This window comes from Poecilia latipinna, unplaced genomic scaffold (genome assembly GCF_001443285.1).
Source record: "Poecilia latipinna isolate Pla-1442-1.1 unplaced genomic scaffold, P_latipinna-1.0 Scaffold2152, whole genome shotgun sequence".
Lineage (NCBI taxonomy): Eukaryota > Metazoa > Chordata > Actinopteri > Cyprinodontiformes > Poeciliidae > Poecilia > Poecilia latipinna.
Window position 1 is genome coordinate 104,379 of NW_015114768.1, and position 22,302 is coordinate 126,680.

General features: G+C 41.3%; 1 protein-coding gene and 2 long non-coding RNA genes across 3 annotated transcripts in view; 2 read left to right on the forward strand and 1 right to left on the reverse strand.

Moving 5' to 3' along the window:
• Positions 1 to 1,841: 1,841 nt before the first annotated feature.
• Positions 1,842 to 4,524, forward strand: LOC106936470 (uncharacterized). The gene is made up of 2 exons (XR_001422142.1): positions 1,842 to 2,130; positions 3,680 to 4,524. It is a non-coding gene; the product is annotated as an uncharacterized LOC106936470 (long non-coding RNA).
• Positions 4,525 to 6,441: 1,917 nt separating this feature from the next.
• On the reverse strand, positions 6,442 to 7,922 carry LOC106936469 (uncharacterized). Its single transcript, XR_001422141.1, has 2 exons — positions 7,473 to 7,922; positions 6,442 to 7,337 (listed from the first exon to the last, which is right to left on the reverse strand). It is a non-coding gene; the product is annotated as an uncharacterized LOC106936469 (long non-coding RNA).
• A 7,387-nt stretch (positions 7,923 to 15,309) lies between these two features.
• Positions 15,310 to 22,302, forward strand: part of LOC106936472 (uncharacterized) — an 81,779-nt gene continuing 74,786 nt past the window's right edge. Inside the window, exon 1 of the mRNA XM_015017510.1 lies at positions 15,310 to 16,338. Coding sequence (XP_014872996.1) covers positions 15,496 to 16,338 — 843 coding nt within the window. The 5' untranslated portion in view covers positions 15,310 to 15,495. The remainder of the gene's footprint in view (positions 16,339 to 22,302) is intronic.

A 22,302-nucleotide genomic window follows, 5' to 3' on the forward strand; every position in this document is an offset into this window, starting at 1 on the left:
TTCTGGTTCTGGTTCTGAGCCAGGTTCTGGTTCTGGTTCTGGTTCTGAGCCAGGTTCTGGTTCTGGTTCTGGTTCTGAGCCAGGTTCTGGTTCTGCTTCTGCTGGAGGTTTCTTCCTGTTAAAGAGGAGTTTTTCCTCTCCACTGTTGCTGCATACATGCTCTGTATGAGGGATTGCTGTAAAGTTAGACACAGTGTAAGAGTTTGTCGCCCCCTGCTGGTCCAGGAGGAGAGAACGCTGCAAGTTAAAGTCTCGATATTCTGCTGTTTCCTTAGACAGAAACTTTTTTATCTAATTTGAATAATAAAATGAGTTTAATTCACTTATTGATAACTAGAATGAATTGGATGTATTATTGGATTGATTTTTTGCAAAATACATTTGTTGTGAATCTTGTCCATATAAATAAACTGAATGGAATTGAAACGAGACCCGGTTTTGGATGCAGGGTTGCAGGAGGCCTGGTGTGTCTCCAGCAGCCATTGGCTGAGAGGCGGACACACACTGGACACGTAGAGAGTGGAGTAACTTAGATATAGAGAAAAAAAAACAAAGAGAATATCAAGTTCAGTACAGCAGTAACTGCAGATGGAGCAGAACTGGAGAAAACCAGGAGAGGAGCCTGATGGGTAGAAGACAGACCTCTGGTTCTGTAGAACTTCCAGAACCACCAGCCCACCTGCAGAACGACACTGAAGTTTTCTGTCAGGAACGTCTGGAATGAAGGGAAGCTTAATTTATGGAATATGGAGAAATATGATTTTTCATGTTCACCAGAACTCTTGCTGCAGTATTTTGGATCAACTGAAGGATTTTTAATGCTTTTTTTTTATTTTTAATTTCTTAAAGATTTACTTAGTCCAGCCTGGAAGTAGCAAACAAATGGCCAAGTCTTTCTGCTTGTCCTAGACAGGAGGTTTCATATTTAGGGTTTATTGTGGAGGTGAAAGAAGGAAATCCTATAAACTTGTTGATTATGGGATTTAAATGAGATCCTGGTTGTTTGCTGTAATACCTGAGCTCATTTCAATCACATCCAGGTTAAGTGATTAATCAGTTTTATTTTTCTCTGATCCAATGACAACAATTTGTTGTCTTGTCAGAAAGCAAAACGTCCTCCAGGTTTTTATATCTTCAATGTCTGTAACCTGCAGGATTTGTGGATAAATATAGCTGCATATTATCAGCATAACAGAAAAAATGCACTCAGTAGTTAAAGTGGAAGCACAAACAGGATACAGCAAATATAACTGGTCCAAGCACTGAACCCTGTGGTCCTCCTCAAATAACCCTGCAGCATGATGATGATATTTACTTCCTGGAATCGGTTACAGCTATATTTCACTTTATTAGGGACAGACATGCAGGTTGCTGCTGATGTTCAAACTGAGCATCAGGTTTCAGAGGAAAGGAAATAAAAGACGAGTTACGTGAATAGTTGTTTCAAAGGTCGTTGGTTGAAGGTAACAAGTGCAAAGCAGTCTGAGCAGCATCTGTGCAGCTACCTTTAGTTTAGAGATATAAAATAGTTTATCTATTATTTGATTTAAATTTATTATTGTGCCCTACAGAGGAAGTAAAAACTAAATATGCATCAGCAAACTGTAATCTATAACTGCTGTGACAGTGTTTGTTTTCTCCATGAAAAATAAACATCGAATAGGAAGATATAATCCATGGATCTGGATTCACCTGGGTGGAGTCATCCATCTCATCGGCTTTTGTCTCTCACACCTGATCAGAAATGCTCTGGCCAATCAGCATGTGTGTTTTGTGGAGTCTGAGGCCTGTTTGTGTTTGAGGCCTGACAGAAACGAGCCCCAGCAGATTCCTCACTTCCTGCTCTGATCCAGTCGTTGAGCCAGGAGCTGAAAATGCCATCGCATTAATGACGCCTCCAGGGTTTTGGTCCCCTGCATCTCAGTGCAGCATGTTTGTTAAACACTGGGTGGCCGCGTCCTCCCAGCTGTCCCAGTGTCATTTCCACGCTGCTTCACTGTGTCACAGCCTCACAACCGTTTTAATTACTTTGCTCTAAAGAGCCCAGAGAATGACGGCGCTTTTACAGCCTCGGCTGTGGAAACCTGCTGCAGAGGTGGGATCTTAGAAAGCAGAGCTGAAAATAAGAAGGTAAGTTACACAGTCAAGAATTAATCATTTGGGTTACTTAGACGTTCTGGAGACTCAGCTTTTATTTTGAAAGTCCAGTTCTTCTCTTCAGCTAGTGAATTTGCACATTAGCTAAATATTTAACTCTGAGCTAACCAAACATTTAAGCTAGCTAAATATTTAGCTAGCTCAGAGCTAAATTTTTAATTTGGAGCTAAATAGTTAGCATGCTCACTAAATATCTCTGGAGCAAAATGTTTAACTAAATATTTAGTTGTTTGACTAAATATTTAGTTGTTTGACTAAATATTTAACGTGTTACTTAGACATTCATTAGACACTGTGACATTTAAAAATGAATTAATTACATGGGAAAATATGACTTGGAAAATTAATCTCCATTTTTCTCGCTTATGACAGGCTAAATAACCCAAATTATTCCTGTTAATTTTTACTGTGTAACTTTACAAAGGGCACCATCAAACTCTCCCAGTAGCTTCGTCATCTCAGAATAAAGGGTTAGGTTAGGAACAATATGAGATATCAATTTTGATAAAATGCCAACACAATGCATGGTAAGGCATGATCATTTTAATGTCTAACAAATATGCTTAAGTCAAACATGTCATGTATTTTTCAGTCAAAACAAATTGAACTGACAGACGGTGACCTTTCTATGACCTTATTATATTTATATATTAAACTGTAGCCATACGTTTAAAGTAAGTGAAACTTTTAACTCCATATTTACACATGCAGGAGTCAAAGTGAGCGTTATTTTAGTGATGTTGGAGCCAAAGTGCAGCATTTTCATGGCGCTCACCTTTGACCCCTCATGTGATGATGCCTAATAGATCAAGACTTCCCAGTTTTTCACTTCTGTGTCTTTTTGTCTCCTGGTTGAACTTGAGGCTCACAGGAATGGACAGCAGCACCAGGAAACCAAGACACACAGCCACAGCCGTTGTCATTAAAAACATATGGAAATGAAATGCCTGTTTTGATGCATTCCTATCAGAGGGCCGTTCTTCACTGAAGCTCTTAACTGGCTGCTTAATGGCATTTACTTCCTTGCAAAAGGCTCTTTGGAGTCCCTGCCTACAAAAACATGATCTGTTGACCGCGGGCCGCTCTGCTGATATCCGATTCTGATTGGAGTGACAGATTGACTGCTTTGTTTGCTAAAGCCCTTTTATAAACCCATAGATTGCAAAGCCAGAACCGCAGCCTCACCGATAAATCCAGCGGCAGACAGGGCGTCTATTTGGTCATAAATATGCACAGTGGACTCAATTACTCAGAACGTTATTCGCACACCTGCTCCAGATATAGTTTACTGTGTGTCTCCCTGAGAAACACGAATCATATTTATTTGACTCCAGTAGAAAAATCTGATGTGTCAGCTCGTTTCTCAGCAGCTTGCTTTCAGGTGAGTTCCACCTCCTGGTGCTTGGAGACAGAAAACAGTTCATTTCAGTCCAATCCATGTTCAGCAGAAACATGAAGCGACAGATGAACGCTGCCTTCAGATGGTTTCATATCACCTTAAACCTTTTCCTCTTTTTTACAGGACAACCACTAACTTATTTTATGGAGACTGAGCAACATGAGCCTGTGCACAACTGTGAAGAAAATGAGGCAAAGTTTTCAACATTTTTAAAACTCTAGAGTGTTTTGTGTTTGTATTCAACCCATTTTACTCTGACACCCCAAAGCTCAAATTATCCCTGAACTTTGACCTCAACTCCAAAACAGCACCACAGAACCAAACAGCAGAGAGGGAAGGAAAAAGTTCAAAACATTTTCCATCGATCATAATGAACAAACATCACATCCCAACTCCAACGTCCGACTGAGATATAAAGAGAAGCAGCAAAAGCAAATGAGGTGGATTAGCAGAGCTAGCTAACAACTGATGATGTCATCCAGGACATGTTGCTGTGGAACATCATCTCTTAGTCCAGATCTGAAGCTGTTAGCATTACATACAGCAACAGTCTTCAGTCAGAGGGCTCCTCAGATATGCTGCCACACTGACTGCTACTGGAGTTCATTACTGACCTCAATGACTGGATGATGTGACGTATTCAGCTTCCTTCCTAAAACCCTGAAGACCTGCAGCTGGAACATTTGGCAGCTACAGAGCCTGAGACACCAACACAGCAGCTCTTCCACCTGCTTATGTGTGGAAATAAGAACCGAGTTTCACTTCCGTTTTCATGTCGAAGATCTGTTTTGTGTTCATCTGTCTCATGAAATCCCAGTGAAACTCACTGAGGTTCCGCTGTGACGTACCAAATGTTAAAAAGTTCAAAGGGTAAAAACTATCTGAGCAGTTTATGTAAATCCTCCACATTTCTGGAGTTAATTTGAAGAAAATGTGTGGAATAAAAATCCCCAGCAGCCTCTGCCCCCTGAGAGAACAGATGTGTCTAAATATGCAGGACTTCCATTAATATGGCTGATATATCATCAGATGGAGGCAGAGCCATCAGGCAGGAAGCTGCTGGAGCTCCAGCTACCAGAAACCGTTTAGAGTATTCAAACCAACATTTATTTTTCCTTTAAATACAAAAAGTTTCTGAAAGCAGGTAAATAACTTCAACATTTCCTTCTGAACTCAACATACATAAATCATAAACACAGTGAGATTCAGTTGCTTCTTGCTGTCATTATTCAGCGACGTCTCACTTCAGGGAACAGATGCTAATATCTGCTGGGAAGTGAGTCAGGCTGAACCGTAAGACCACCAACCGCCTTGAAATTATTCTGCAGGCTCTGTCTCAAATTACAGCTTAATTGAACTTTTCACAACCGTACAATAGCAAACTCTTCCTGGGGTCAAAGTTGACAGAGTGGCGCGGGGTGCTGAAACCTAAAGACATCATTAGCGCCTCGTCTCATCATTATCCTCTTTGGCCGGTGGCTCCGTTCAGATGTGAGGTCAATTACAAATCCAGCTATTTGCATGGAGGCGCGTTAGCAGGAGGGATGCTCGGCCATCAGGAGCAACAAACGGACGAGTCGTCTGCCCAGAGCAGGAAGACGAGACCAAATGAAAAATTATACACCGTTTAGCAGAAAACATTAAATTATTCATAAAGAATAAAAATAGAGCTTTCATTTAGTTGTTTACGTTTAGCGTTAAAGTTGAAATATGGACCTCTGGCCACTGTTTCTACAAAAAGCACAAGGATTTTCTTTTAACTAGACAAAAAGCAAAGGGCTGAGACTCTGCTGACCTGTTTCCTCTAACCTGAAACACAAACGTCATTTCTTGTCTGTTCCTCTTCGTCACATTCTGGGATGAAGATCCTGTTTTAGGCTAGATGCTTTGGATGGTTGCTGCCTCCAGTTTCACCACTAGGGGTCAGTATCTGCTCTACGGTGTTGCTGGAAGAACAAATTCCCAAATCATTAGCAGTTAATCATTTCAAACTTTACAGCTGAGGAGGGAAAATATAAGGAATGCAGGCAGTTTTTGAGGCCAAACTATAAAAAGCAAAATGTGGAAATCAGAACTTAATAACCCAACAGAGAAACATTAAGTCTAAATGAATCTATATGAATATGAAATGTTTTTCTCAGGCTCATTAAATATTCATGTACTCTGTCCATTTAAAACTTTTTGGTGCTACATTAAATATAAATACTGCTTTGTGACCCATGCTGTGAAACGTTAAGACTAAACTGAGCATTTACAGTTTAATTAGTGTTTTCTTGTGGTTTTAATTAACACCACAGTCGGTTGTAAAGCAGGTAAGCAGGAGTCATTTATGTTTAGCAGATGTTCACCCCCAGGCTCAGCTGACAAACATGTTTTCCAAAGCTAATAGCTACACTTATGGCGCTCCACACTGGAGATGGCTTAAATAAAGTTTATGTTTCACTGAAGAATTACAAAGTCACGCTGAAAAATGTTGACTTAAAGTTCATTACTTAGAACAGCACGGACTTTAACGTCTGACCGTTTTCTACACTGACCATCACTGGGTTTCTAATGAATTTAAAAAGTTGAAACATTTAGTGATTTTTTTCTGTAGTTTTAATTATTGGTGTTACTGTAAAAATTAGTAAGCAGAATTTTATTTTTGCTGTTATTGCTGTTGTATCTGCACTTGGCACTTGGAGTTGAGTTCCAACAAAGGTTTCTTGTTTCTTGTAATGTGAATTTTCTTAATTTATTTTTTGCATTATTTCCATTAGATTTAGCAACAGAAAAACAGACTGAGTTCAGCACCTTTTTATTGAATTAGCTGCCAAAGCTTGGAAATAATTAAGAGCTCTGTCTCTTCATAACAAGGAAGCGTCTTGTTAAAAAAATGTTTTTTTGTTAAAACAAGAAAGTCTAATTTTAATCAGATGTGAAAGTAAGTTCCTCTGACAGGTTAAAGAGTTGTACAGAGGTTCACTGCTCTCCTCTCTGTTTCCACCTAACAGGTGTTGCTGTTTTACTGATACTCTAAAATATTTTGGCTTCATTGGGGCACAAATCTCAGCTTTTTAAAATCTTGTTACAACGATAAAGTTTTCTCGTTTAAACTGCTTCTGACTTTATTTCCAGGCTCTGATATTTAAATGTTTTTGTATGTTTTAAACCACTGTGGACATATTTTGTGCAGGTTAGTGAGAAGAGATGAAAGGAAGATTTTTTTATATATATTTTAATTTTAGGCCAGTAACTTTCCTACATGGTCTCTCGTTTTTCCCATTTTGAAGGATAGAGCAGCAGAATGGGCTTCATGTCATGTTTTTTCTTCAAAGTCGTGAACTGAGATATTTTCGTGAAGTGAATAAATTAAAGGTTGATATGTGTTTCAGTGTAATTTTGTGCTACTGCAGTGAATTTATTTTAAGGCTGTGGTGCCCCTAAATGTGGAAAGTGGAGTTTAGATGTTTTTATCTTCAAGGACCTCGTGTTTTCTCCAACAGATTTTCTTTGAGTCGTGGCAGTGGATGTTTGAAACAATGGCCTTGCCTGAAGCAGCACTAATTCATAAAAAGATTCTGATCAAACGTGGAAATGCGCTGCGCCTTCCAGAGCGACGCGGTTTTCCACATGTTCATGAATTAGTCATGCGCCCACTGAGGTAAACAGATCAGCCCGATGAGCTCCAACTGCAACCAGAGAGTTCCAGCAGCTTGCTCGTTTCTCGTCGACTGACTCCGGATAGACGGCGACGCCGCGCTGCCTCTGAAGGTCACCGGCGCTCTGAACATCCAGCACACTGGACAGAAAATGAGATTCATTAATAATTATCGTTGGTTCGCTCTGGGGATACTGGTGATGCTCCTGAGCAGCAAATATTAATATTTCAGCCTTCGTAGAAAAGCTTTTAAAGCAGTCACTTTGCCCTGCTCACATGGACTAAAGTTGATCTTCCTCTTTATTTTTAAACTTATTTTTCCCGATTTTCTTTTTTGCCTGATGTTGATTTGAGAACTCCAAATGTTAGTGAGAAGCTCTGATGAAGGCGGCACTCCAGTCCGCCTCCATTCTCCAGCCTGATGAATAGAAACTAATGGCTTATCTGTGGCAGAAAGAAAGAAAAGGTGAATACACAGCAGGTGGATTCAGTTTCACAGCTGATTATGTGTTCAGTCTAGAGCACTTTATGGAAGAGTCATTTCAGCAGCGCAGGATGTTGAAATGGAGGGGATTTCAGGGAAGCAGAAGAATCTGAATGCAAGTTAGTGAGAGCTGCCTTTGTGTGTGAAATATGCACTTTTCCCAAACAGTATGAATGAAGTCACTGTGTGGTGAAATGCCTCCTTCTGTAGACACAGAAATCCCTCCTTATTCCTCTGTTGTGCTCTAACAATTAGACCTTCAACGAGACACAGCAGTCACTTCGTTGGCCTGTTAGGTAGATTAGAAAACACCAATTTACAGCTTTTATGTTAACTCCAAGGGGATAAAAGCAGATTTCTGAGGGCATTGGGATCATAATGAGCCTCTGGAAGCTGGCAGCAGGGCAGTAAGAATGTCTAATGAGAGGGGAATGAGTAAAACGAGTTTATAGGCAGGAAAGGAGGAGAGAACATAAAGTCCAGCTTCCAAGCTCACCATCAGGGTTATTTGATGTCGCAAAGCCAACGGATTGTCAATGCTAACTTTAATCTGCTTCAACTGTCTGGAGGTCACGTCAGATGTCCTGTGAACCAGTGGTTTAGTCAAAGCAAATGCTGTTTCATGAGAACAATGGCCTAAAATCAGAAAACATCTGAAACTTTTGAGAAGTGCTCACATCGTCTTTGGTTTCAGGTGTTCAAGAACATTTTATCTAGCTTGACAAACATCTTCTAGAACCTTTAGAGTATTGAGGTAAAACCCGTTTCAAGTCAATCAGACCAAGCCTGGCCAGTATCTTCCCATGCCATTCCACTCGATTCTCATCTCCCTGCAGTTCTCCATCTGGGATTTCTCCCATTGAACTCCAGATTTCAGGTTGAATATCAAGCAGGTGAATCAGCGAACAGAAGCAGTTGTGATTTGTAGTTCAGGAACGGTGGTGAAGGAAGCCGGACGTTGTTGGCCAGACTTCCAAATACTGAGCGACTAAAGTCGGAGCAGAGGAATATCTAAGATATTTTACTGCTGGCATAGATGCTGTGGCGTTACTCCCCTCAGGTTGTTCACAGCATGTGCTTTTTCTGGTAGGCTTCATCGAACTGGTGCATTACGTACGTCACGGCCAAACGTTAGCGAATGGATCACATTTAAACTTCGTTGGAGTCCATGCCTCCAGAAAGCAATCGATTCTCAACAGCTGATGAAGCAAAGCGTAAAACAAGGGGCCGTTTTTTACCAGGCTGGTCAAACCAGAAAACAATCAACAGTTAAACTCTAATTGTGGAAAACACCTGATTTCTGCCACAAGTAAAACTCAAAAGGCAAAAAGTCCCAACAGTTTTCAGTCAGAAACATTTTCATCTCAAATCATTTCCAACATGTCAAACTCTCCCTGCATTCATAAAACGATAATCTATATGTTGTAATTTCATTCAGCTGAACAGAAACCAGTCAGATGTGCCGAGTCGTCTCTTTTCACCCTGACTTAATGCTACTTTTGGGTTTACACTTTATTCTCAGTGTAATTTCAGACTTTCAGATAAAACTAGAACTGGTGGCAGAGAAACAAGGAGCCATTGGTGCTGGAATACCCAAAATAACAATTAAACATCTTTATTGAGCTCATATATCTATTTGTTCAATAATTTAACAGCGAAGGTGTTTTTAAATTGAAAATGTTGCTAATTTTTCCATAGAACTGGGATTAATTATTTACAGACCCTGCAATTAACTTGATTAAATATTTGAATTGAGTCCACCACCAATGGAAATATGTTTTTTTACTTTAATGTGAGATGAGATCAGTTAATGAAAAGGAGAAATGTTCATATTAATTTGAGAAGATATGAGACTGATTTATGAACATTCATTTCATGTGGCTTTACTTCCCTATGCCAGAATTACAGAGCAGCAGCCACGTTCGTAGCAAAGATGCCCAGCTGCCATAACTTTAGGGCTTCTTCTCCAACTTAAAATGGATTATCCAATTAATGTATTTCAAGCTGCATGACAGTATGGAGCAGAGCGACACACTGGTTCAGCCAATTTAGGACACCGCTTGAGATGTAACTCAGAAACTGGAAATAGAATCCTGACTAACCACCGGCCTTTTTCTGGCTTTGATTTCGTGTGCAGCCTGTCACATAAATTACATTTTTAAATATAGATTTTTATATTGTCTTCCCGAACGAATTAGTAATTAATAAAAGGCAGAGCCACAAACATGTCAAATAGTGTTATAAATGGAGAGATGGTTAACTCTCCATGAGCCCATGGCGAACTGATTGCTCCTGACCCCGTCGCTGCTCTCTGATGTTTATGAATACAAATAAGGTGGATGTCACTGCTGAGCTTTCTTCTGTCTGGGGTAACATTTCCTTTGAGCTTAAAGCAGAAAATATCCAAATGAGTCATTTCCACAATCATCACCACATATCCCTGTTTGACGTCACTGTTTTTATTCCTCCATGACTTTCCAGATGTCATTATGCAGCCCTGTTCAAAATCTCACGAATTTTTACACATTTTGACCAAATGAAATTCTGGGGATTTCATTTGACAGATCAACACAAATTTAAACGTTCAAAAGCTTCATTAGCAAAACCTTCTTATTGTATTCAGACGCCCTTGATACCCCTAAATAAAACTAATTTCCTTCAAAAGTCACCTCGTTAATGACTACAGACCACCTGAATAATGTCACCTCAGTATGCTGCTGTGGTTGGATCACAGTAAACTCTGACTAAAGAACAAGTCAACACACGATGCTAACAGATATTGTATTCCAGCCATTTTTCTTCATAAAAGAGAAATTATAAGTCTCTGGTGACACGTTGCTCGGCTATCCAATGGTAATGCTTACCTGTTCATGCTAACGGTCTGGCTTTTGTTAAAACTAGACGCTTCCATTGTTATTAACAAATGAACTCATCACTGTAAAAAACAGATACCTAATAAACGTTTTCCCAACATAGACGAGCACCGTTCAAAACAAGAAACCTTCCATCAAGATGACAGAAAGTGTAAAGCGGAGGAGCGAAGCATCCGTCACAGCGGCCTGTGCTGAGGTGGATGAGTCTGCTGCTGCAGGTGAAACTGGCACTAATTGATGATTTTGCTGCTGACCAAAGCAACAGGATGAATACAAAGCTACTCTGGAGCCACATCCTAACAGAGGCGTTTAAGCCTCCTGGCCACAGTCTCAGCATAACAAATATGACCAGAAACAAACTGAAGCAGCTGAAATGTTCAGGTTAAAACGCTGAAACAACACAGACTGGCTAAATAAACCGTCTGGCTCAAATTCAGGCTGGCAGTAAAGAACAGCAACAAAAAACAGAGACTGGGTATGGAAACTTAGAAAATGGAGAAGAAAAATATGTTTATGTTTCTGCGTTTGACAGATTCTTTTATCCAAAGGGACTTTCAAATATGGATATAAAAACATTTCAGGGTTCAGAAAGTCAATGAGAGTACTTCATGGCGTTTATGCAAAGCGTGCATAAAGTTACCCAGATGGAGGAGTGGAAATTAAATGAAACTACACATGGTGAGAGGTCATGTAACTATATTGCAATGATTGCAGTATGAGATGAAAAGCTGGCAGGATGGACACGTCGATGCTGCAGAGGCAGTAAGACGAAGCAGAAACTGGATGGAACCAATCAGCCGCAGCAGAACAGAACCGGTGTTGGCCTCAGTTCTTGGTAAAATGCATCAACATTTTTCCAACAGGTCAGTTTATTGCTACACCAATAAACTGAAGTGAATTGATTTGACTTGATCTGGATGTGAACCTGATGATATCCAGAGATTTTCTTCTTGGTGCTCGACAGTGTAAAGTTATCTGTGCTTCGCTGAGACAAAGAGCCTGAGGAGAAAACAAACAAACATAAAAGCATAAAACTCCAAACACTCAAATGTTTACTGTGCATCTATGTGTAATAAAGACCAATCATGACTTCAGGAAGCTAAAAGGCTCCCAGTGCAGCTTTTCTTAGAGTTTGAAGCCAAAGGCAGCTTTCCTGGCCTCATCTCTGACACTCCGGAGCGTCTTGGCTTCCTGGTGTGTATTCACACAAATCATTCCACTCACTTCTGCATATCACCTTCTGCAACATCCTCAGAAATCCATTTTGTAATCGGCAGAACATCGATTCCCCGTGAATGGATGGCGAGTCCAGACGGGCACATGAGACGACTCTGTGTGAAATGGTTAACGCAGGACACACACACATATGCACACACACACCGAGGTAAGCACCAGATCTGGTTAATAAGCCTGTGAGGGTAATGTGAGCTCTGTCCATCGCAGCGACATAAATCAGTGAAATGTGTCTGCTTATTGTGATGCTCCGTGTGGAGAGGAAGCTCTTCTCATCTCTAACGTTTTTGGTTCAACGGCTTCAAGTGATCAGAGCTGAAAGAAAACAGAGGAACTGAAAGGTTGTTTCATACTTAATATGCATGAGAAGCAGAATCAAGATGAAATGAGATGCAGCATGCCCTTTATATTCATATATATTTACATCAGCAGATGTTTTAGTAGTCGGTACATTTGTATCGTACAGCTAATATGTTCAACCTGACATCAGGACAGGAAGCTCTGATGTGTTTCTGATTCTGCTCAGTGAAACGACTGGAGTACGAACAACGTCAGATAAATGCTCTGCATTGTTTGTTAAGGCTGTTGTCTTTATGTTTCTGTTCATGAATAACAGTCTCATGACTAACAGCTCAATATCCAGGTGATATTTCACAGTGACATTACTTAGTGTTACTTAGCTCTGCTAATCCGCCTCCTTTGCTTTTGCTGCCCTTTGTCTCCTCCTCATATATTTCTGCCTGGCTGTTTGATTACAAGCTGAGTAGAGAGATGTTGCACCACATCCAAAACTATAAGGAATAATCAAGTTATTCCTAAATTAACTAAAACATTATAACAAAGTCTCCAAAAAGGAAAGTCATAACTACTCATGCTCCTTCTTCACGTGACAACCACAGACTACACTGTAGTAAATGTTTATGTGTCAGAGCAACATGCTGCATTTTGGGAAGTTACTGGAAAATAACACATTTTTGAAAAATGGTTATATAAACAGGAATCTGAGAATGGATGGTCATTATTCATTTTCCCTTATGAGGTGATTTCTGAAGGCAGCTGGATTTATTTCTAGATGTCGAGGCAAAATGTGCATTATATTAATGCACACCATCAGATATGTATTTTATAGTGAAAACAATGGAAGTGCTACATGTTGAAGAAGCATGTTCTGCCAACCTCAGACTCTTGAAGGAATTAACAATTACAGCTGACAGCTAAAGAGCTACTAGCCACCAAACCTAATCTGAAAGTTATGACAGATATTTGTATGCATTGTGGTATGCAGCAAAGCAAAATACCGTTTTTAAATTTGTTGCAGTTTCTGCGCAGACTTCCCTCCGGTGAAGGTAATCACGTCTCCAGGCACCGTTTCCCTCCCTGATGGCTCACTCCGTGGCTGAAGCAGGCAGCTGTTGCAGCTCTGTGGCCGTTTGAACGTCGCATTTGGCTGCAGACGCTCATCAACATTTGCTGCTAACCTCCGGTGATTAGACACGCAGAGCTGCAGGGTCTCTAGGAGATGAACTTTCATTGTTTCCGCTGGCTTTTTGTGCCGGATAAATACATGATGTCCATTTTCTGGCCTAATTCAGGAAGCAGTGGCAGCCTGCTGCCCTTCAGCTGCATCAAAGCAATCATCCTGCAGGCGAGGCAGAGAAAAGCTCCTTAATTACTCTTTAATAACTGTATAATATGTTGCACTTAATTGAAAACATATTAATTTGTGGGAATGATCAGAGGCCCTTGGCTGCTGGAGGTCGTGATCAAGTGGGCATAAAATGATCAAAGCCAGCCTGTGGATTTAAAATGCATAATATTACAAACAAGCAAGAGAAATGAAATATCACCTTGCATGTAATAGAAATATGTAGCATTTTCCATAAAAAATGAAGGGATAAGTTTCATCATTAGGCTCAGAATACATGAGTGCATCTTTCTATATATAAATAACATCAAAAGCACCTCAACAAAGTGAATTTATTCATGTTATTCCTACATTTAATGGTTTTTGCTTACAGATACTGTCACATAAAATCAAATATTACATCACACCAATAAAATGGATTGGATTCGTCAATCTGGTCCCACTGAAAATATGTCAAACTGCTCAGTGTTGGTTTGGTCTGGGCTCCTTTTGCCCAGATCTGCCACACCTGATTGGATGAACCAAATCAGCAACATGATTGGACAGCATGTCATCTTGACGACCTCTCCTGATTGGACAAAATGAACGTTTGTCATTTAACTTTTTCTTTTGTTTTTTTAATATGTCTGCCATGTCTGGAAATCAACTTTCATTTATTTATTTCATTTCACCAGCTTGCTTAGCAGAGAACTTCCTGTTGCATTTCAAAGTAAGAGTATCAATATTAACTAACAGTAGGGATTTTACTGAGATGCTTAGAAGTTGGGAGTGTTAAAAGTTGATACTTTACCATCCATCCATCCATCCATCTTCTTCCGCTTATCCGGGATCGGGTCGCGGGGGCAGCAGCTTCAGAAGGGAGGCCCAGACTTCCCTCTCCTCAGCCACTTCTTCCAGCTCCTCCGGGGGAACCCCAAGGCGTTTCCAGGCCACCAGAGAAACATAGTCCCTCCAGCGTGTCCTGGGTCTTCCTCGGGGCCTCCTCCCGGTGGGACGTGCCCGGAACACCTCACCAGGGAGGCGTCCAGGAGGCATCCTGGACGCCTCCTGGATGTAATGATACTTTACCATTACATTAAAAATGAAAATATTAGGCTCTGTTGTTCTGTGGTTTATTATTTTGGGTCTCTTACTTCTTCCTGTTACCTCTCTCTCTCTCTCTCTCTCTCTCTCTCTCTCTCTCTCTCTCCCGCAGTCAGTTAGCCAATCAGCCCACTTCCTTTGTTTCAGCATTCAACCCAACTCTCCCAGTACTTTAGCACCTCTTTCTCAGTCCCTCCTTGCCGGATCCTCCTGTTACTTCCCATGTCTCCCTTCTGGCTTTTCCTTGTGGATTATTTCTGTTCCACTCTGGCTTCCTGTATTTTAGGAAGTTTTGATCTTTATTTTTTCATAAAATCTGCAACACAATGTTACGTATTAAGCCTGGTCCATCTTCAAACACTCAACATGACAAAAAAAACAAAAAAAAAAACTGTTTTGGTTACTGAAATAATGTAAAACTGAGTTTTTATCTGAGTTTTTCCTTCCACTTAACTTCCCATCACTATTCTTGAATGCAGAACTCTGTGGACACTCAGCTTCTTGTCTTTTTGACCCTTCCTGGCCAGATGGAGGATGTCAATATGAACTGAAACCATAATGCTGTGCTGTAGGATAGAACAGATATGAGAAACATTCCTGATTAAAAATATTAAGTTTAATGTGAAATAAAAATGTTCTGATTAAGTGAATTTAAAATTTTCATTCGCTGTAAACAAAATAGATCAAAACAAATAAAGACTAGAAATATATCACTAAGTATAATTTTATCTTTTAATATATATTGAAATGAATAACCAAGTCTTTACACATCGGTTCTTCTCGGGACTTTTAATGATCTAAACAGTCCTATTATCTTATTTCATTTGCAAAAATTAGGAGATCTACTTCCTCAGGAGGAAGGTTAAAAAGCTGCAACAGGGGGATAAATAAATAATTAGCGCAATTACCAAAAATAGCTCTAATAAAATGTGAAGGAAAACAAGTGAGGCAGAGAAAATAAGAGAGTTGAAGCTCGACCATATGGTGGAAATAACAGATCTGAGACAGACAGATGCAACATTGTTCTCCATCTCAGAGTCGATGCAGCTCCTCCCTCTGCGCGCGGGGCTTCATTTCATCAAATCCTTCAACTTGGACCACTTAGGCTCAGCCGCACTTTGGACTCCGCCGCATTTGGCTCCAACGCCGCAACTTGCAGCAGTTTCTCTTCCACATCGAGCTCAGAACCTCGTCCGGAGAGGCAGAGAAAACTCCCAGCATCCGCTGCATCCCGTTCTGCCCCCAGCGATGGAGACGGAGGTCAGGTTCTGCCCAAAGTGGCACGGTGCGCTCCGGTTCGGGCTCTTCCTCCTCCTGCCCGGCTTGCTTGGCGTCGCCGAGGCTGAGATAACCTGCAGGTCATGCCGGGATGGGAATATGTGGCGCGGCGCGCAGGAATTACTGCTGAGGGTTGAAACAAGTGGTCCCGCTGCCGGGGTAAAGGGGGAAGTTTTGGGGAGCGGAGACCGGACCGGGAGGGTCCCCTGCGAGTCGGACCCCTCTGGATGCGCTCCAGACCGGGGGCAGCTGAGGCGGGAGCGGATTACAGACCGCGGGAAAGTTTCCCAACACAGGGACGGTGTTGGTTCGACTCCACGGCGCTTCAGGAGGGACAGTGGCGGGGATGCAGTCAGATCAGCCCCGGCAGAGGGAGCGGCGGCGGCGGCGGCGGCGTGGCGCAGAGCGGCGCGCTGGAGCGGAGAGGAGCGCAGAGCGGCCGGCGCGCGGCAGGAGGAGTTAAAGCTCAACAGCTCCACGTTCGCCCTGACCGGGGACTCATCCCACAACCAGGCCATGGTGCACTGGTCCGGCCAGAACAGCAGCGTAAGTCACACACCTGCGCTGGTTGACATGCGTGTGCGTGCGTGACAGCGTGCGTGAGAGCGTGTGAGTAAGAGCGAGTCCAGCGGACAAACTCAACTTCTTTAATTAAAATGTCACGTCTTAGTGAGGACATCAGCTGCCTGACCGCGGACAGATCATTAGTCAGGATTAAATCTGGACGCTTGTGCTCCATGAAGGAAGGAGAGATTTGAGGAGCTGATCCCTGATCACCTGCATCCTGAGCTGAGCTGATGTGAGGCTGATGTGAGGATAAAGCTGAGGCTGGAGCTGCAGGCGGGATTTTCAGGTCGCTGTGCAGGTTGTGGGAGAGGTGAGGCTTTTTCAGAGGCAGCAGAGTTTCTGAGGCCCGCTGGACTTCAGGGGAGGAGGAGCAGCTCTGCTGAAGTTAGGTCAGAGGTCAGACTCTGCCTTTAGGACTATTGTGAGAGCTTGAATTCAAATGAAAAATGAAAGAGATCCCTACCAAAAGCTCTAGGTGATGAACATTTTTGAATTATTGCATAGAATTTTGCTCGGATTGTCATTTTTTTTTTAATTTAGAAATATTCACAGTTAAAATATTTTTCAGACTCTTTTCTGAAATTTACAGATGAAAAAAAAACATTTTAATTAGAAATTTAAATTATATTTTTGAATTGTCTGAAGAAGAAAAAATTAAAAAGCTACAGTTTATGTCTTCAGTGGTCTATAGTTAATCACATTTAGTCAAAAAACACACATAGATATATTTAAATATAAAAATTTGTGTTTGATTGTGTTAATGTTTTTAACTGGCTAACATTTATGCAGCTGAATGGCGGAACCATGTCAGGAGATAAAAATCCCTTCAGTTCTGTTTCCCTCTCAGCTTCAGCCTTTTCTCTGCTCTGCTGCTGGATTTGTGTAAAGCAGGTCAGATGTACAAACTGGCCTTTATGCTTTATTTTTGTTCCCTCTTCAGAGATGAGAAATGAAGTGAGAGGAGGGAAAAAGTTTTGCCTGCTCTAAAACCTTTTCAGGGTGACCTTCTCTTCCAAAAGCATCAACTTAATGAGACGAACTGGAATAAAAACATGTGGAAACAAAACCAACTGAGAGACGAATTTATGTCCATCGTTTAAATAAAAGTCGTCCCATTATTTGACTGGACAGAATGACTGTTGAGTAAAATATACCACTACCAAGCAGATAGTCAACATGTGAATAGGAATATCAAATACGCAGAAAAAAATCTGTTATACAAAAATCTATAGGATGAAGCTTAAAGTCTTATTTCAAAAATATCTAAACTAAACAGACAGAAAAACCAATTTAACTATTTGATTGCAGTAATATTTGCACCATAATTTGAATGATTGAATCTGAAATATAAAGTAACATTTTTACTCTATTAAGGCATAAAATAAGCCCTTTACACATACTGAGTATAAATATTGGTCCCTGAGTTACACATGACGATTCCAGAGTATTAAAAGTTCATATGATTTACTGATAACATAAGTTTAGTGTATGGTCAGAATAAAAGATTCATTCTGACCATCAGTTTGATTGTCATAAATTGATCCCATTTCAGGGATGAGTTGTGATTCTCTGTGTTAAATTTTCATATCAACTTTGATGCCAAGGTCAAAATTTGATGAATGCAGATAATGTAGCATTGGATCATCTGAGTACTGTAACATTTTCCAACATTGTCATTGGTTAAAAATGGGACTGGGCCAAATTGTCCACCAAGTGGAAAACCGTTTATAATCCATAAAACCTCAGAGAAACAAATCTGAACATCTCAATATGTGGGTAATTATGTATTTCCCATAGTGACATTTTGTAGCACAATCAAGTAGCAACATTACCTTCAGTTGTTATGAAACTGCTGTACATATCAAATACACCCTTAAAATTGGCCGCTGTCTCTTTAAGAACCTCCTAGGCTTTCTGCCACGCCCCTTCAGCACTTCATCACAACAGTACTTTTCCATGATGTAATCTACAGCGTTCTTAGGAGTTCAGCAGACTCAACTCCATCAGGTGTTTGCTGATTGCTGCTGCCGCTAGTCTGATGGAGCGCTGTGGGGGCGGAGCTTTGCAGGAAGAGGTGAAGCATCATATGGCAGGCATGAAGGTACCTCTGAACGGCTGAAACAGGAAGTGCAAGGATTTCTCAAACATTATTAAATGAGTTAAAGCAAAACTCCAGGTATGTTTTTATGAGGAAATGATGCAACGATTTGTTTTGTTAGCTAACAGTTGGACTTTGTGGAGCGTGGAATAACTCAGAATTTACTGAAGGACATTCAACAGTTGAAAAAGAAAAACTAATTTGTCAAATTGTTTTGAATTTGGAGGCAGTGAAACGTGAGAAATCTACCCGTCTTGTTGCTTCGGTTTTATTGTGAACTAAAAAAACTGCTGGAGCTTCAGAATGAAACTGATTATCTATCGAAACAAATAGTCAATATCACATTTTTCTCTTTTTAGTTCCATCAATATTTTTTCTTGTGCACAAATCTGAAAGCAGCCATACAGTTAGATCTGTTTGGTAAAACAATTAGCTGCTGTTCCTCGACCTGGACGGATGAAATAACAGGAAAGAGCCGACATGAAGCATGTGGTGTCGTAGCTGTAGCGGGTAAACAGGCGTGTTGGTCTGAGCTGCTGGATAAACAACGCGGCGCGGCGCTGAAGTGAGAGCGATGCAGATAAGGGCCGCCATGCTCTTAATATTTAACCTCCCAAGCGTTTACAGAGCTCTCGTCTCTGAGCCGACCCGCGTCACTGCAAGCCTGTTTGGTCGCATGTAATTATGACTCATGAAAAATTGGCCACAGGAGTGAAATCAGCTGCGGACCGTGAACAGACAGAAACAGAAGCATTGTGAGCAGAAATACGCACCAGAGCCGCTGAATGGAGAATTCTGCTTTCAGTAAATCACAGCAATATGACAATTTAATAGGATTTGGCCTGTCAGCCCTGCTCTGCCTTTTTTATCTTCATTTATGTTTGGCTAGGAGTGCTGTTTTAAAATGCTGTTGCTTTTCACTCTCCACAGCTTATTTAAGGTGTTTCATGTGTTTACAACCTGAGTTTTATGTTATAAATCACAGCTGTTGTATTTAAAGAGCATATTAATAATTTTATTTCTTTTGTTTAATGGTGTTTGCGCTCTTTTCTGTGACACGGTGCAGCAGAACAAGCCAGAAGCTGCCGTGAACCTGCTGTGTGTTGCCGTGTAGGTGGACAGCGCAGCGTCGCAGGATGGAGAGGAAACATCCAAAGATCATGTCCCTGTGCTGCAGAATGTGTTTCTAGAATCAGGAAAAGACTCATTAACTGTCAGATCTGTCAGATCTGACTGGAGCCGTTTGATGAATCTCTGAGAAAAGATGGAAAATAGAGAGATTTACTGCAGACGTTGTCAGGTAACAGATTCATACAGTTCTGCGGTGAGAACTTATAAAATTTGTTTATTTATTTATACAGTGAAGGTCAGAAGTTTACATACACTCATCAGTGGCATAAATATCATTTTGGAGTTTTTGTATTTGAGCATCTGTTTCCTCAGAGAAACGACTGAACAGGATTCTGGCTTCATCCTGCCTGATTGTTCGACTGCTCTCCAAAAATCCTTCAAGACTGTAGAGGTTCACTTGCTTTCCTGGCGTTCCTGTTTCATACGTTTATAGTTAATAGGGTTGATGTCAGCAGTGTTTCAGAAGGTCAGTGTTGACTCTCCAGATCCATTTGAAAACCAGTTTTGGAACATTGTCCTGCTGCGTCTAACAGAGAAACGGCATCACAACAGGTTCCTTGTTCTTTGGTGGCAGCCATAATTCGTCTCTTCCAAACATAAATCTGCTCCAAGTTGCCAAATAACTCAGTTTTTGTCTCTTTAGCCATTTGTGACTGGCCACGACAGAACCAGGTCCTCGTCTCTCAGAAGCGTTTTCAGTTATTTACAGATTCGGAAATATTGGATTCTAAACTTTTTAATGATGTCAAACACACAGAATTACAAAACTATTTAAAGACCAGTTGGATGTTGGGACTCTGCAAACTATTAGTGAGAAAACAGACCTCAAATTCTCCCTGATGTTCATCTACGTTACATCGCATTAATCCCACCGCCCAGCATCCACTGGTTGGACTGGGAAGATGTTCAGCTGCCAGTGTCAGCTTCAGGCTGTTCCTATTGGTGGCTCTTCTTCGTTGGTAAATATGACTTCATCAGGCATCGCTGCAGCACATTCTACTTTAAAACAAGTTCTAGTTCTATGTTGTTCCTGAATATTCTAACCAGGAAGTGTATGGAAAAATGTTCCTCCTTTAAATCAGACTAAAAACAGAAAAATACAACTAAAACTGTTAATCAGAACAAAAATAACACAGATTTCCATCAAAAACAACTCTTGGATCTCTGCTACATTAAATGTGTCAGAGTAGAGCAACCAGACGACCTCCTCACTGAGCGCAGGGACGTCCGCGGCCCGCAGAGCCGACCAGCTTCCTGTGGTGCTTTTACTCCTCACATTTTAAAATAAGCAGCATGAAAGCTGGTAACCAAAAAAATCCACATTTTTTTCTTTTTCCTGCTGATGAAACAGACAGAAACGAGACTAATGGAACAAATATCTGCTGCCTTCATGTTCCTGGCAGGAGCGTCGTGGAAAAGAAGGTTACAGGTAAAGAGCACTCTCATCCAGGGAGCTGTGGCATATTGCTCAGATGGATGTAAGACATGCAGGGGACCGCATTATTTACATTATGAAATGTCAGGCATTAAGTACTTCAGCCTGTCACTCAGAAGGATTGGGACTGACGTATTGTCTGTCAGGAGAAGTTTCAGCTCCTGCAGACCTGCAGCAACCTGCACTGGAAGGAGTCCCATAGAAGCAATTAGAAGCAGAGATATCAGAAAATGATGCTCAGCGGCAGCAGCGTGGCGTTTGGATTTCTAATGCACAAACAGACGCAAAATATCAAAAGAGCTCGTGACAGATTAATGAGGTGTCGGTCACATGACGGCCTTCGAAGGGGGCGAGAAACTCACTCACATATGCTGCCTCAGTCACAGTCTCACACGTCTCCCTGCGCCGGGGAGGGAGTCTATATTTGCATCCCCACAACCATGGCAACACCCCGCTGCCTCCAAACCCAAATTCAGTTTTATCACCACTCAGGAAAAGTGATCATGATCCGTCCCGTAGCTGACTGAGGCTGAGCTCAGTAAGTCGCCAGCAGTTCGTCTGAAAACTAACAGGAACGTTTCACTGAGGAGCCGCTGTGTGCTACAAAAACATCATATTCCTTAGAAGAATATTTCTATATGTAACCTTATTAATTACATATAATACATAAATATATTATATTAATATGTACATTTATATTACATATTCATATTTTATTTATATTAATATGTAAATGTATCAAATGTTTTACTATTTTTAGTTGATTTATTTCTAGCAGGTTTTTGACCGACTCAGTAAAATGAGCTGCTCTGATAGGAACCGTTCAACCAGCTGCATCCTGAATCTGACTGACTTGTTTTATTCGGTTTGGGTTTGATTTCAATCTGACCACATTTTGATGAAGCTCAATGAGTCAGAATATGCTTTAGTGGTACTTGTACAGCACAATATTAAGTCTGAGGACTCTGAACCGCTTCACACTCCAATCAGTCACACACACATTCACACACTGATGGTGGTGAGCTACATTGTAGCCACAGCTGCCCGGGGCAGTGAGGCTACCATCCATCTGCCCCGCCAGCAGCAGGCGTGACGGTGGGGGTTCTGGCCCAGAGACTCAGCAGCAAAGTGACTGAGAGGAGCAGAGAATGGGGGCTCGTCCGGTACCCGGCAGGCTGCCGGTTCAGACCTCGGCCTCCTCAGCTGCTGCTGCTCCTACAACGTCCAGGGCAGAAACTTCATTAGCATCAAGTAGCTTTCTGCTTGAGTGGATCTTGAC